Source organism: Panthera onca, chromosome A1, assembly GCF_046562875.1.
Source record: "Panthera onca isolate mPanOnc1 chromosome A1, mPanOnc1 haplotype 2, whole genome shotgun sequence".
Taxonomy (NCBI): domain Eukaryota; kingdom Metazoa; phylum Chordata; class Mammalia; order Carnivora; family Felidae; genus Panthera; species Panthera onca.
Genome location: NC_138339.1, coordinates 63,765,322 through 63,781,536, shown reverse-complemented (window position 1 = coordinate 63,781,536; position 16,215 = coordinate 63,765,322). Strand labels below are relative to the sequence as shown.

Here is a 16,215-nt window from a genome sequence, read left to right as displayed (position 1 = left end):
CCTTAAGATTTTTTGTTTTTAAGTAATCTTGACACCCTACGTGGGGGTCCAACTGACAGCCCTGATGTCAAGATTTGCATGTTCTACCAGGTGAACCAGCCAGGAGCCCCACGTGTTGGCTGTTCTTAACCTTACCCACTGATGCCAAGCCCCAGTGGAGAATGAGCCGGTTTGCTTTTGTGAGAGCTGTGACTTGACTTTGGGGGGAATGAACTATAACCTTGACAGGGCTGCTCAAGGTCTTACAAAAGCGGGCTGCGGGGGACAAAGGAATCACACGCACCTGGGTTCGGATCCCAGCTCATCTGCTATGGCCCTAGGGTCTTTATCCCTCGGAGCGAGCCTCAGTCGCTTTCTCTGTAAAATGGGGGTCACCAGCTCCTCCCTGCCGTGGTTATAATAAACCCTAAAGCTAATTAGGCAAAGGACCCCAGTGATCGCTCATCACCTTCTTCCTCAAGCTGTTGGCTAACAGCCAATGGTATTATCTTAGTGGCATCCTCAAACTCGCCTTGTGCCATATCTGTGTCCATGTCCGGGTCTGTCTCCAGACGTCAGGGTGGTGACTATGCATCATTCATCATTGAATGCCCTGTGCCGGGCACAGCCTGGCCCTCCATGGGTGCTCAGCTGATACTGAAGGGGTGAAGGACGCTGCACTGTAAGACAAGGGACCAGGTGTATCTCTTAGCCCCAGCTTCTGACCATAGCATCATTTCCGGGCCCGCCTGCTGGAGATTTCCCCCCACAGCCCATTTACAGCCTCGGCCTAACAGGATACTCTGCCCCCAGAGCCCACTCTGCCCCCAGCATCTTCCCTCCCCCAACCAGGCTCACCGAGCCAGAAGACAAAGAAAGTTGCAAAGGGAGGTCAAGACTTTTCAGACACATCTATCTTTATTTGTTTCCTGTCAGAAAAGTTCAAGAGTTACACCAAAAAATACTTCAGCCTCTGCTGCCTACTGACAAAAATACACCACAAAATTATAAAGCGCTCAGCGGTGTTGCTAGGGACAATTTGTTATTCCGCTTCGATGACAAATGAATTTACAGGTGACTGGAGGGGATGTGGTGGGAGGAGGAACGTCAGATGATCGCGTTTGGCAGGATAGTTTGAGCTACGCCAGTCTTATTCCCCGGCTGTTGGGTACGAAAATTTCGGCAACATAGCAAGCCAGGAGAAAATGCCCGTTAAACGGCCTGTCACCGCTTCATGGGGAAACGGTACTGCATCTCGAATAACCAACTCTCCCAGCCGGTTCTGGCCCTGGAGCCACCTCCCACAGCATGGGCCTCTCGGAACCCTTTGCAGGAGAGCTGGGTGGGAGTAGGCACAGGCTGATGTGGTCCCAGGCAGCAGGAGGCCCGGCCAATGCCAGATGCTGCCCCCCTAGCCAGGAGCTTCTGAAACTAGATCGGGGACTTTGGGTGCTTTTCCAACGGCTGTCAGTGCAACAGGTGGGCAAAAGACTGTCCACATTTTTCAGCTTCTCTGAGGACTGATTTGGCATTGCTGCAGCCCCCATCTTTAAGCCTCCCTGGCTGTCACCTGAGGCTCCTGGTTATGACCCTTATCATAAGAAGAACAAACACAAATTTTAAAATGTGGTCTAGGTTGGCCGAATGTTATATCTGCCTGTCCTGTGCCTTCTTTTTTCCCGCAGCCTCTCCTCTCCTCTCTTCTCCTCTCCTCTCCTCTCCTCTCCTCTCCTCTCCTCTCCTCTCCTCTCCTCTCTTCTCCTCTCCACCCTTGCTGTCTCTTAAACATAGGCAGTACCCACGTGTAGATCTAGAAACACTAGAAAAAGACAGAGAACGTCTGCCTGCTGCTCAGAGTTTGCTTGTATCCATCCCCGGGCTCCCTGGGTCAGCCCGAGCCCTAGCTTAGATTCCCATATGGACAATTTGTGCTAATTTGGCCAAACACACCAGTGGTGGGAGCTCCTCACTTTGGGTCGTGTGTGTTCCGGGCTTACCAATGCCGAAATCAGCCCTTCTCTCCAGCTAGGCCGGTCCTAACTTCCCATAGTCCTCTCCTGCAGACCAGAGGCCAGCCACACAGCCCCAGCCTGCATCACTCACATTTTCGGTACCTTCCAAACCCCATGCTGAAACTACAGTTTCTCTGCTAAGAAGCCCAGAGTCTGTGCTCTTTACGGCCCGTCAGCGTCTTCCAGATCCAGCCAGTTGACTCTTTTTCTGTTCATTTTGTTTCCCTTCCTGTTTTTAAATTTTCCTAACAAGTAATAAGCAGTGGCTTTGAAAATATCTTACATGGGAACAATCAACACGAAACATGCCTTTGTACATAATCCTGACTTGGGGACGAATCAACAATACCAAAAGACAAAAAGAAATATCGATTCAGACAACTCCAGTGCACGATATTTTCGGTGAGTTCCCCCCCCTACCCACCCCGGCCCCGCCCCCACCCCCATATCCCAGGAGTACAGTGGTGTCTTGTAACTGGAGCTTGGCTTAGCCAATGGGGGGTCCCCCTCCGCACCCCCCATTCTGGCTGGGGGTGGGCCTCTAATGGCCCTGGGTCTTGGGCGGCTTGGGCTCATGGATGACAGCAGCCGCCGACAGCCACGGCCCGATGGCCCGAGCAGTGCTCTGCTTGGCCACACTGTAGTGGCTGATGACCGTGTAGAAGCGGCTTCTGGAATTGGGGTCCTGGGATGAGTAGTAAGCATCCAGAGAGGCCGGGATACAGCGCTTGTGCTGAGGACGAGAGACACAGAGTCAGGGGGAGCTCAGCAGACTGCTTCCAACCCAACCTATGCCGGGGTCCCCCCATCTGGGGGCCATCGCCACATAGGGTTCTCAGCCAGAGGGCAAGCGATGTCACCTGGCCTGGGCCAGGCCACATTACAACTCAGGTAATGTTTATGCAAATAGCTAAGAAAGGGTGTGACTTATAATAGGTACTCGGTAAATGGCAATTTATAAATATTTCTATCACCTGATTTTGCTGTAAAGCAGATTCTGTCTTTAGTGCAACTAATATTTGTCGAGAGCCCATCATCTAACAGGTCCTTTGCTAACTGGTTTTACCTAAATTCTCTCCTTTAAGGCCTCACAAAAATCCTGGGGGCAGGTATTCCCGGAGCCCATTTTGCAGGTAAGAGAACTGAGGCTCAGAGGGGCGAGGAGATGCCCTAAAGCCACGTAGCTGGTTCGATTTTTCAAGGGAAGGAGCCCAGAGCGGGGTGCAGGGCAAAGGGCCCACCAGTAGGACTCAGGGAGACCTCAAAAGCACCCACCCCCTGTGCTCACATCTCTACGGGGCCACCACGGGACCTGGGAATCAGACATCAAACCGGGAAGACTGGTGCCAGGGCCGAGCTTTCTGTAGAGGGACCAGCCTATCTCAAGCAGGAGTGAGCTCTCCCTGACCGCCGGCCTGCACCCCAAAGTTGGACCACCTCCGGACTCCTGACTCTGGAGAGCACTATCTGGGAGGAAGAACTCTACGGCCTGCCGGAAGGAAGCCAAGTCCTTCGTGAAACTCCTTGTGTGACGCATCTTCCATTTTAAACAGTCTGCAGGGAGGTTGCCTGAATTTGGGTGAGCTTGATTAACCCTCTGACTGAAGCTGGCAGTCACCTGGGGGCCACTCACCTGCCAGAAGCCCCTTACCTTATAGACAAATCCCTCTGGGCAGCTGTGGTCATAGGTGAAGGCTTTGTAAACCACCAGGAACACGATGCAGGCGAGGAAAGCGAGGGCCAGGCTGACGAGAATGGTGACCTGGAGGAACACAAAACTGGGAGTCATCCAGCCTCAGCCCACCCTGCCTTCCGTCCACCGCACAGCCGCCTTCGAATTCCGGAGCTGTAGGCCACGTGGCGCGTCAGAAAGAGCAGGGGCCTGGGGCCCAGAGAACGCGCTCTGTCTCACTCCGTCACTAACCTGCAGGGTGACCTGGAGAAAAGCGCCTGTACTCTTTGGGCCTCAGTTTCCCCCGTCTGCTAGATACTCTCCGAAGCCCCTTCTCGGCCCAAGCGTGATTCTCCCCGTTTGCTTTTCCTGTTAATTGTGTGCACGTGCACGGAGGGTAGGGGGGTGGTGATCCTTAAGCCACCTGTCCCTTCCGGCGCTCCCGCCTTCCACCACCACCACCCTCCCTACCACTACTGAATTCCCATCTCAAGACACAACGGCCTCTTCCACCTCCACTTGGACATGCCATAGGCACCACAGACACACCGTGGACGCGTTACCAAACCAACCCCCTGCTCCTCCTGCCTTTTTTCCCCAGCTCCACTCAGGCCAAAACTCTGGGAGTCATCCTTGCCTCCTTTTCTCATATTCGACATCCAATCTACAGCGGAACTTACTGTTTCTGCCTTCCGACATACCCGTAATCCGACAGCTTCTTACCACCCCGGCCATCTCCAACCCGGCCAAGCCAGCAACAATTCTCTCGCGTGCAGTTCCAAAGCAGCCCGTGACTAGCAGCCTCCTCAACCCAGGCGACGCAGTCACGCACAGCAACCTGAGAGGTCCTTTCAAAATCTAAGTCAGGGCACATCTTCTCTGCTCAGAAGCATCTAACGGTCTCTAAATTACTCACACTGAAAGCCCAGCTCCTAACCATTATCTACAAGCAAGCTTTAAAAAAATAACACAACGCTAAACAGACTGAAGGCACCATGAGGATTTATCAGAAAGGAGTAAATGTCTACTTTCGGGGTTCCCTCCAGGCTTGCGCTGACCCCATCCCACTCCGTTTACAAAGTGGTAGGGTAACCCCCACGACATTGGGTGCCTAGTGTCACAAGCAGAATGTTTTTTCATGTTATTTTTAAATTTTTTTTTTTTAACGTTTATTTTTGAGACAGAGAGAGACAGAGCATGAACGGGGGAAGGGCAGAGAGAGAGGGAGACACAGAATCGGAAGCAGGCTCCAGGCTCTGAGCCATCAGCCCAGAGCCCGACGCGGGGCTCGAACTCACGGAACGTGAGATCGTGACCTGAGCTGAAGTCGGATGCTTAACCGACTGAGCCACCCAGGCGCCCCGTTATTTTTAAAAGCTGGTGGCCTTTTGAGTCAGTTGGCCCAGAAATAGGGCAGAATTCCTCTCACGGAGAGAAGATTTCTTTGATTCAGGATAAAAATCAAATCAACCTAAGGGGTCCCCAATCCTATCTCCTTCCCAAACCAGGAAGGACAGAGGGGATGGAAGTCTATGTGGCTGCATGTGTATATAAAGTTTTAGGACAGTGTGCTATGATGATATAAGAAAAATATATAGTTGGGTCTTGTTCCCAGTTCCTGGCACAGAACTCCTAAAACCCTTGTAATTTCCTAAATGATAGAGTACTAGAAGCATCTTCTGTTCTAATATTTGGGTTTTGTGCCCAGTTCCTGAAATAACCCAGATCCATAAAGATGAGTGTTTTTTAGGATTCATAACAAGTCCCTTTCGACCACACCTGAGTTTATGTTAATGACGGGACTTTTGGAAAATCCCTACGGATACGGGTCAGTTGCCAGGGAGCCGACCAAGTGATTAGAGGGTTGGAACTTTCGACCCCATCCCCTCACCCCTAGGGGAGGGGAGAGATTGAGTTCAATCACTGATGGCCAGTGAGTTCATCGATAACGCCTATGTAACGAAACCTCTATAAAAGTCTTGACTGAAGAGATTCAGAGAACGTCCATGTTGGTGAACAAGAACGCGTCCATATGGGGGGGAGTGCAACTCATCTTGTATTCTACACGGGGACAGATGCCCTGTGCTCAGGACTCTTCCAGACTTTGCCCTGTGTATCTCCTCTGGGGGCTGTTCGTTTGTGTCCTTCGTAACAAATCAGTAATACTAAGTAAAGCACTTTAGTGAGTTCTGTAAGCCGTTCTAGCAAATTATCAAAACCGGAGAGGAGGTTGTAGGAACCCCCAGTGAACAGCGAGTCGGTGAGGAGTACAGATGCAACCTGGGACTTGGGACCCGCATCTGAACTGGGGCAGCCTTGTGGGACTGAGCCCTTAACCTTGGGCGGGGGGGGGGGGGGGGGAGGTCTGCACTAACTCCAGCAGCCAGCGTTAGAGTCCAGCTAAATTCTAGGATGTCTACTCAGCGTCCACCGAGAATTGGAGAATTACTTGGTATGGGAACACCACCGCACATCTGATGTCAGAAGTGGTGAAAGGATGGAGGAAAAGGTAGCTCTAGATGGTGACATGTGAAAGTCGCTTCTAAACTCTCGTCAGCACAGGGCACTGTGCACCCCCTCCGTGTGCATGCTGAACCCTCAGCAGCCTCCTGCCCAAGGTTGGCGTGGGGGAGCGCAGAGATCAGACCAGAATCACTCGGGTAAGATGTGGAGAGGGCTGGAGATACCAGCAGAGGCTGGAACCTGAAGCAAGCGAGAGATGCCCCAAACCCGCATACACCCCCTTATACACTCTGAAGATAGTACTTGATGAGTACAAGGCCACTAGCTAATGTTAAGGACCTAGGAATACCTGGTCAGCGGATGTGTGAAGTAGACGGAAAGAATTTTCAATGCCCAGATTTCCCAATAGCCAAAGGCAGAAACAGCCCCAATGTCCATCAAGTGATGGATGCAGAAGCACATCGTCTGTCCATACACATAGAGATGGAATGCAGACCGGTGGTTGCCAGGGCCTGGGGGTAAGGGGAGTGGCAAGTGACAGCTCATGGGAACCAAGTTTCCTTCTGGGGTGACGAAAATGTTTTGGAACTAGGGAGAGGTGGGAGCTTGCCCAATACTGTGAATGCATTGAATGACCCCGAGTTCTTTGCTTCAGTTAATATTGTATGCGAATTTTACCCCGATTGAAAGACATATGCCCAGAGTTCAGGTTGATTCTGTCCCTCAAAAGGACCTTAAGGTCCTGCTAGCATCCCCTCACCAGAGCTGCGCGTGAGACAGACCCAGACATGCTTGCAGACGCAGCCACCCACAAAGGGCAGCTGTAGACGTCATGCGTGGCAAGGTGCAGCACCCCCCCCCGCCACAACTGCTGACCCAATGCGGGGTCTTGGGGAGCCCCCAGAAAGCCCCCATCCTAATGTGACCATGTGCGATCCCCAGCCCTGACTGGGCAGAGACAGTCTCTTTGCCTAACCCATCATGCGCGTCCCCAAGTCAGCAGCAGGTCGGTGAGGAGGAGGAAGCACCGGGAGCTGGAGCAGGGCCCAGCACACCTGCCCATGGGACACGTTTCCCTTAAGGGGACGGAGGCCCTTCCCTTCCTAATGTCCCTGAGTGAACAGCCCCCATCTAGGAGGGGCAGGGTGTGATTTACCATAGCGGTCCCAGAGCTGGACCGGTTAAGCACAACAAGTGTTTCTGGAACAAGAAGAGAGAAGGAGGGAGGGGAGGAGGGCGGGAGGGAAGATCCTGTAGGAATCAGTGCTGAGGCCAGGATTGTGCTGTATTGGGTCAGGGACGGTGGGTCCAGGACATGGGCAATCTTATGAACTCTCTGGGTGATTGTAACGCACAACCAGGGACGAGGACCGCCACTGTAGCATGACTAGGTGTGAGTGGCTCTCAAGCTGGCTACCCATTCTTAGAATCACCTGGGCAGTGTTTTAAATAATGCTAATGCTCTGGACCTGCCCCAGACCAATCACTCCAGCGTCTCTGATGGTCGAGTCCAAGCCCCAAGGTGGTTGTCGTGCACAAGAAGTGTAGGGAAGAGTGTGGCACGTAGGCGCTGGGCAGGGTGCCCTATGTCACTGCCAGAGACAAGGGTCTGGCGCTGAGAAGGACGCCAGAAGTGCCACCCACCCAAGGGGCTTTGCTGAGCGAGTCTAACTCCTTCCACATGTTCCATAGCCCCGGAACTAGGGTGAGAAGAGGCCATTTGAACCAACCTGTCCTGAATCTTGGTAACCTCTGCAGCTGGAAGCCAGTCATTTCCTAAAAGCCTGTCAGGGAACACAGGGCTGTGAATGAAGCACAGGCCCTCCCTCGGAGCCTCACAGCCTACTGGGTGAGGGAGAGGTGGGCAGATGGGGGCGGGCACGTGCAACACAAGGGCTGGCACCGTGAGGGCAGCAGCACAGGGGACTCCTGGGCCTAACCAGTCTGGAAGTGGGGGGCCGGGGAGAGGATCAGGGAAGGCCTCCTGGAGAAGGCAACGTTGGAAGTGACTCCAGGGAGGAACGCCAGGATAGGGAAGGAAGAAGGTTCTGAGCAGAGAAGTCGTATCTGCCACGGGGTAGAAGCTGGGACTGTTCTGGAAGCATCACATGGTTCACCGTGGCTGGCCCAGAGGATGCAAATGAGGAAGAGAGAGGTCTGGCGCAACGGGATGGCGGCAAGAGAACAGATAAGGAAGGGCCAGGCTACACCCTGGGCTTTATCTCCAGGGGAACAGGGAGCCCCTGAAGGTCTTAAGGAGGGAAGTGACAGGATACAAATTATGTTTTGGAATGATGCCTCTGTGAGCAACACGGAGGCAGGTTTGCAGGGGCTGGAGGCAGAGAGGCCAGCAAGAGCTGATGCGTGAGGCCATGCCCCCAGCGCTGAGACCGGACCTGGGGCCGTGAGGGTGGAGGGGTGGATGTTTTGAGAAGCTCCTGGGAGGTAAGCAGAGTGAGGAGAAAGGGAAGGAGGGAGGGGACTCTGGGGACGAAGGGTGACATTAGGGCTGGTCTGGATTCTTGTGAGCTGAGCAGCATTGGTTGTCGGAAGGGAAATGGGGAGTAGGAGTAGACCAAGGTTCCCGTTGTGGTACCTGGATGAGCTACTCCCTGAGGAGGGGTCTCCACGGGGCATCTGGGGGAGCCGGCCATCCTCAGCTGGCCTATCCCTTTCTGGCAGATTCGTTAGTGCTTTGGTCCCTACAGTAAAACTCCCAGCACAGAGGGGGATCCCCAGAGAGGACCCCAGAGAGAAGCTCCCACCTCCCCACGAGCACCTCGGAATGCGAAAACCTAACTACACGCCAGGAGTCACTGACTCGATCATCTAGCCTCAGAGAGGCTGGCCCCAAAGCCCTCGGCCCCACTTCTCGATGCAACAACCTGGGACTAGAAATAAATCCAGGCCTGATTTGGGTTTCTGCAGAGATGCTCACTGCTGGGAATACCCGCCTCTCCCCGTCTCCGGGCCCGCCCCTCGCACGTTCATCCGAGCATCCGCTCAACACACATTGATGCAGGGCCCACAGCGGGCCAGCTGCTGCCATACGGTCATCGCCTCCAGAGCTTATGGCAGAGACGGGATCAGATGCTGAACAAGCAAATCACAAAGAAATAATTATGAAACGAGCCCTGAGCAGGACCCGGAACTGTGCGGACCAGGGATAAGGTGGGCCAGGGTGGGAGAAGGGGCTCCACCTAAGAGAGTGGCCCAGGATGAGGTGCCAGCCCAAAGACCCACAGAGAGAGTCTAGGGTCCCAGTGGGCCTGGAAGGAGCAGTGTAGCTGAGACAGGGGACAAGAGGAGAGGCCCCTGAGATGAGGCACCATAGGGCTTTGAGACCAAGGTCACCCTTGTTCTGTCCAGGAGAGGCACTTCCCACGACATCCGTCCCCGTGCTTTCAGCTAACAACCTGCTCAGCCTCGCCTCCCAGGGCCAGTCTGGCCCGTCTCTGCCAGCCTCCAGCTCCGGCCACCACTCCCTGGCTCCACACGGTCCCCTCCAGCCATGCCCAGCCCCACAGAGTTCTCCTGTCCTTGTGCTTCTCAGCCCGGAACTCCCGTGTGTCCTTCCTCGTCAGGGAGAATGGCTCCTCAGCTTTTTCGTCCAGCCCCACTGTCCCCTCTCTGCCCGGCTCTGGACAGGGTCTTCTGAGGCTGCTCTGAGGGTGCTTACTCTGTCATCATGACCTCTTCATACCTCTGAACCCTCCGTTTCCCAGGGAATGCTTCAGGCAGTGAGTATATCTCATCTTTTCCTCTGTGCCCAGCACCATGACTCCTACACAGGGGGACGAGTAAACATCTCCTGAACTGGAATGCTGAATCAAATGAAGACCGTGCAATGCACGGGTGCACACACACACACGCACACACATACACACACACACACACTCTTCCCCAGACATACACAAGCAGACAGACGTGCAACCTGGTCCAAACCACGTTGCGTGTATCCTGGATGGAGCACTGAATTACCTGCACTTGGCCTTCTGGTCTTTTCTATCCCCTATTCTCAATCCCATCCACTACAGCCCCCCAACACGCGCTCAAACAAAAGCACCTTAACCTTGAAAAGGATCAGGATTTGGGTTGGGATCCGCTAAAACCTGCCTGAGATTTCTCCTCAAACTTTCGAGCGTAGGTCAGAGAGAGAGAAGACAAAGAACTCAACACGGGGTATGCAGCTCGCAGTTCTGGCAAAGCCGTGCCAAGACGGGGGCCATAACGACCACCCACCATGAGCCGTATGTCTGTACAATGACAGTAACAGTGGTAGGAATAGCACTACTAATCATAGGTGCTAAGAGTTATTGGGAACTCACTATATATGAATATTGGCACAATTGTAGGCAACAGGTAGCATTATTATCCCCACTTAGCCAACGGATAAACTGAGGCTCTGAGAGGTTATGTGACTTGCCCAAGTTCCCACAGTTGGTAGCAGCTAGGTGCAGACAATACACTGAGGCGCCTAAACGGCACCTTGACCTCTCCATTCCAGAACCAGCCCGCTATCTTCCGCCTCAGTCAGAAGACAAGGCCTTTCCTGATTTGTCTTCAACATCCCCCCCGGGGCTCAGCCCCCTTCCTCCCACTGCCTGATGCACCCTGACTCCCCCACCTCTACACTCTTGCACCTGCTGGCCCTGTATGACCCGGATCAGGTAGCTCCTCTTCCCCAAAGTCTTCCCCAAAAGTCTTCTTAGCCCCTCCCCTGGCTGCTCACAGCTCCCTGGCACTTTTCTCAGTGCGCCATAATTAACCACCCCTGGTCTGCTTCCCCTCTTGAGTGGCAGTGTGGAATAACACTTCACATTTCTATTTACTAAGCACTGGTTATGTGCCAGGCTCTGTTTTGGGCACTGGATATGGATTTATCCTTGTAAGCCGCCCAACAGCCCTATGAGGTAGATACATCTTCATTTTTTTGGATGAGGAAACTAAGGCACAGAGAGGCTACGTCATTTTCGGACTCATACAGTTAATTAAACAATACAGACTGGAGTCTAACTCAATAAAGTATTGGCCCAGGCTCTTCAGCCCATGCGATATTCCCCATAAGGCATTTATTCACTAAATATCAGCTGACCAACTACAATGTGCCAAAAATAATTCTACACATTGGGCATCCAACGCCAAGGACAGGGGAGGTCCCTGCTCTCATAAAGGTTACCCTTTTAGCGAGTTTCCTCTTGCGTAAAAAGGGAACAACAATAGTTTCTGCCTCTCAGAGTCTGGAGGATTACATCAGATAATGTGAAGCCTTGGAGTGAGTTGAGCAGTGGCCCCCCCAAGAGATACGTGCATGTCCTAATCTCTGGAACCTGTCAATGTGACCTTATTCGGAAATGAAGTCTTTGTAGGTACAATTAAGTCAAAGATCTTAAGATGAAATCATCCTGGACTATGCAGGCCGGCTCTAAATCCAAGAGTAAGTGCCCTTCTACGGGACACACAGAGGAAGACGAACACCCAAGGAGAAGAGGAGTCATTTGAATACAGAGGCAGACACTGGAATGATACCCTGGTGAGCCGAGGGACAGCTGAAGCCACCAGAATCCAGAAGAGGCAGGGAAAGACCCTTCAGGGGGTGCGCAAGCCTGCGTTGATTTTGAACTTCTGGTCTCCAGAACCGTGAGACTAAATTTCTATTGCATTAAGCCACACGGTTTGCGGTAATATGTTCTGCCACGGCCACTGTAGTGCCCTCCCACAGTGGCCGGCCATGCTGCACCTGGGAGAGCTCCTTGATTTTTCCCTGTCACCCGCCACGTTCCTCGGCGTGTTCTTCAGAAGCTCCGACCACTCGGGAAGACCGTCACTTTTCTCAACGTGTGTGGCTCTGGTGCGCTTTCTCAGCCTTTCCCCCTTTAGTGAACTCCTAGTCATGCTTCAAAACCCAACTCACAGCACGTTGCCTTTGCTGGCAAGCCTTCCCTTGCCTACTTGTGCCCTCACTACATTTTTTTTTTTCCTGCACCACTTAGCGCTCAGCTCCCGTACCACGGTTGTCTGTTCTCTTGAGTGTGTGTCACGGGGGCAGGGACCTGATCTTGTTTGTCTCTTTGGCCCCAGCTTCCAGCTCACGAGCTGGCACGGGGTAGGGGGCCAGGCGGATGCGAATGCATATCCCACATTCCCTACCCCACAACCCCTTTCTCATTTTTTGGCACAAAGCACTGCCAGCAGCAAATTTTCAGGGCCCTTCTTAACTGTTCCGCAGCCTTGCAGGGTGACCGGATACAATCATTGCACGAGGTCGTCTGCAGTCGTTTGCCTGCTGCTGGAAGAATTCTTGGTTGCCCCTGAAGTGATTTCCTTGTCTGTCTGCTGTGCCTGTCAAAGATGAGAGGCTTCCTTCAGATGGCTGGGAGGACAGACCCGCCATTCTGGGCAGTGTCCACGAAGTTCTTTGGAGGGGGTGGGGGACCCCAACCCAATAGGGTTCTCACCCTGCGTCTGTCTCTGGTGAGCTGTGTGATCTGGGCAAACACTTCACCTCTCTGAGCCCATTTCCTCATCTGTTCAATGGGGACAAAAATCCCAGCCCACAGGACCCCTGGGAGGATTAAATGAGATGACGCCTGTAACGTTGCCTGGGGCTGTCCTGGTGTGCAGGGAGGGCAGGGAGGGGGGAGCTTAACCAATAACAGCAATCACTTACCGCCTGTGCAGTACTGTGCCGGGTACTGTGTCGAGCACTTTTTGTGTGTTGTCTTTTAAAATCTTTCACGGTAAACCTACAAGCCCAATTATTACCCACACTTGACAGCTGTGCAAACAAAGGCACAGAGGCACAATGTAGCCGACCCCAGGCCACCTGGTTATTGAGTAGCGGAGCCGGATTGGAAGTCTGGAATATTTGATCCTGCAGTTCCCCACCCCCCCCTCACCCCCCCCACCCGCCCTAACCACTGCCTTTTGGTAAACATGTTTCTGTCCTGCTGCTGCCTTGGCTTGGAATAGCGCAACGAAACAAGACAGCGCGGACTCTAAACTTGCTAGGGGTATGTCACCTAGACGTGGAAATCCCAGGAGTTAGGAAGACAGAGGAGAAAAACAGAACCCTTCCACCGACTGCCAAGGATCTAAGATCCTCATTATGGCAGGAACCATGAATTTCATTAACATTCATGTACTAGAGCCTCGCGGCATCACAATGCCCAATAAACCGCCCTTTTTATGAAAAATGCAAACCCTGGAAACCTCAAAGCAATCCAAGCACTCACATCGGGGAAATTAAACTTTGTGGGGACATAAAAACGGAGCTGCCCGACACACATTCATCTTTTTTGCGTGTGACAGCTGGAACCTCCAGAGATGGAATTAGGCCACCCGGTGCCTTGCTCCTGGCTCGGTCCCAAAGATCCTGACAATAGGCCTTGAGTGGAAAGTGCGAGGGGATGGTAGCTTCCATAAATTCTGCCCCAGTGACATTCTGGTTCCCCTAGCCCTCTCCCTAGCACCAAGCTCTTAACTGGAGTAGAGCTTTAGAGCCAGATTGTCTGGACCGAAAGCCCAGCTCTGTCACTAACTTGCTGTGTGACCCTGGGCAAGTTGCTTGCCCTTGGGAATCCCTGACCTACTTCTCTCTAAAATGGGGGTGATGGGGCGCCTGGGTGGCTCAGTTGGTTAAGCGTCCGACTTCAGCTCAGGTCACGATCTCACGGTCCGTGAGTTCGAGCCCCGCGTCAGGCTCTGGGCTGATGGCTCAGAGCCTGGAGCCTGTTTCCGATTCTGTGTCTCCCTCTCTCTCTGCCCCTCCCCCGTTCATGCTCTGTCTCTCTCTGTCTCAAAAATAAATAAACGTTAAAAAAAATTTTTTTTAAAAATAAATAAAATAAAATGGGGGTGATACTGATGGCTACCTCATACTGGCTATTGTAAGACAGCATGTGGTAATGCATGAAGCCTTCGGGATGGGCCCCGCCTGTGATAATGACCTTAGTTAGCACCCATGGAGCACATACATTTCATGTCCTCAAAACTCGGTGGGGAAGGTATTATCAATGTGCCCATTTCACAGATGGCAATGACTTTACATATGTGAAGGCAGAGTGAAGAGTTAAACTCAGGTCTGCCTAACTCAGAAACACAGCTGCCTTACCATATGTTATACTGCTGATAAATCTATAACTTTGTTACAGTTTATTTTTATTCAAAGCGCATGGCACCATTATAATAAGAACAACATTGGAAATCCAAGAGGAAAACACCCATTACAATCGCGCCATCATCTCAAGTCTGTTTTTACACACTTGCTATTTATTCTTATCAACACGCATCCCCGCATAAATCTCGATTCCTTCCACTTCTTCCCATTTTCCCCATTTGTGGCCCATCCAACTTCCTGTGATCACATAGAAAGCATCCTCACATACCAAGTCTGACTCCTCCTTGCCCAAGGCAGACCTCCACTGTATCACCTGCCGAAGGGCTCTGAGTCATTACCCTAATCCACACAAAACCGTCACGAGGTACGACCAAGATGAATAATGCAAAAGGCAAAAGCACCATGTAAATGCTAACACTGCTTGTGGCCGTCACTGTTACTGTTATAATCGTGCAGGATTAGAGCTGATTTCCGTCCGGGTGTTTCCTCGGCTTGAGGACCGTCGGGTGTTCCCCTGTGCTGCCCTCACCTGTGGCCCGTACTCCCTGACTGACACACCCTTCAGGGCAATGGCATCTGTCTTTGGGCTTCCAAGGGCCTGAGGGTCCTACTGGTGATTCTTGTTGATGGGGCAGAAAGGCACCTCTGATGGGGGGCATCCCTTCTCTGGTTTTTCCTGCCTTCCCCTCCCAATCCACCATCCCAGCTGGCCCCCAAAAGGATCTTCCTAAATTATCCCTCAGCGCATTTTATAGTGGAGCTGAAGATCTCATCTCAGCCCACGGCGGGCCTGACCTCCTGTCCCGACACAGTGCGTCTACGATTTACTGAGCATCAGAACCGTCTAAGGAGACTGACCGGCTGCAGGCTTCTGGGCCTCACACCCAGAGACTCTGGTTCCCTCCATCTTCCCTGACACCCAGAAACCAGCATTTCCACGCAAGTCCAACAGGTTGGGATGCAGATGGCCTGGAAACTGTAGTTAGAGCAAGGCAAAGACCAAAACTTTGTCCGGCCTCTAGGAGAAGAGAGCAAGAACCTCACTCACATCCTCGATTGGTAAGTACTCGACACGTTACGCATACGAGCTCGCTCAGTCCCAGCCGGCATCCTAGAGAGTGCGTATGGTTAATGCTTTTCAGGCGATGAGCCTGAGGATTGCAGGCATTGGGTAAGTTGCCAGAATTTTCCAGCCCATCAGTAGTGGAGCAAGATCTAGAAACCGGATCTGTTGAGATCCAAAACACATTTTCTTTCTTTAGCACTGCACTGGCCCCTGTGTTCCTGGCCCACATCACCAACTGCTACGGCCCCAGGAACCCTCTCTCTCTCACACACACACACACACACACACACACACACACACATGCACACACGCACACACTGACGCACGCAGGCAAACACACACACACACACCAACACAGACACACATATGCACACAAACACAGAGATTCACAAAGACCTACACACGGACACACACACACTCCCTCTCTCCCCCTCTCTCTCCCCCTCTCTCTCACCCTCCCCATTTCCCTCCCTAGTTCCTGAAAGTTTTAGATTTCCTGCTACTGGCATGACTTTCCACTCCCTTCCCCCTGGAGGGTATCTCACAACACACACCAGGAAGCCTTCCTGGACCTATCCCTCCGGAGGGACACCTCTCTGAAGCTCCATGTGCTGGGTCCTGGCCACAGTCACTTACTGCTCTGTGTTTGTACGACTTCTTGTCCCAAAAACCCACCCCACAGGAACCATGAGCTTCTCCAGGGCAGGGGCTGTGCCTCAGTGACCTGCCCAGTTCTTGTTCCGGCCCTGCCACAAAGAACATACGCGTCAGCTTTGAAGCACTCACACCCATTTGCTTCAGCCACAGCCAGAGCCAGACCCCAGAGCAGGGCGGGTCTCCTCCACCCAGGAAGCCCTCCGTGCACATCACGGCCACCCTCAGATGCACACAGCTGTCTCCCTGC

General features: G+C 52.8%; 1 protein-coding gene across 2 annotated transcripts in view; it reads right to left on the bottom strand.

Annotated features, from left to right (window-relative positions):
* Positions 1-878: 878 nt before the first annotated feature.
* The window catches only part of NSG2 (neuronal vesicle trafficking associated 2), a 56,554-nt gene continuing 41,217 nt past the window's right edge, over positions 879-16,215 (bottom strand). Inside the window, exons 4-6 of one of the 2 annotated variants that reach the window (XR_013555645.2) lie at positions 3,643-3,753; positions 1,749-2,724; positions 879-1,717 (exon numbers count right to left, since the gene is read on the bottom strand). Coding sequence is in view for 1 of the 2 variants with exons in the window: in XM_060635057.3 (XP_060491040.1) it covers positions 2,533-2,724; positions 3,643-3,753 (303 nt within the window). In the remaining variant the exon portion in view is untranslated. Of the gene's footprint in view, positions 2,725-3,642; positions 3,754-16,215 lie in introns of both variants that reach the window. The other variant, XM_060635057.3, reaches the window with a different exon arrangement.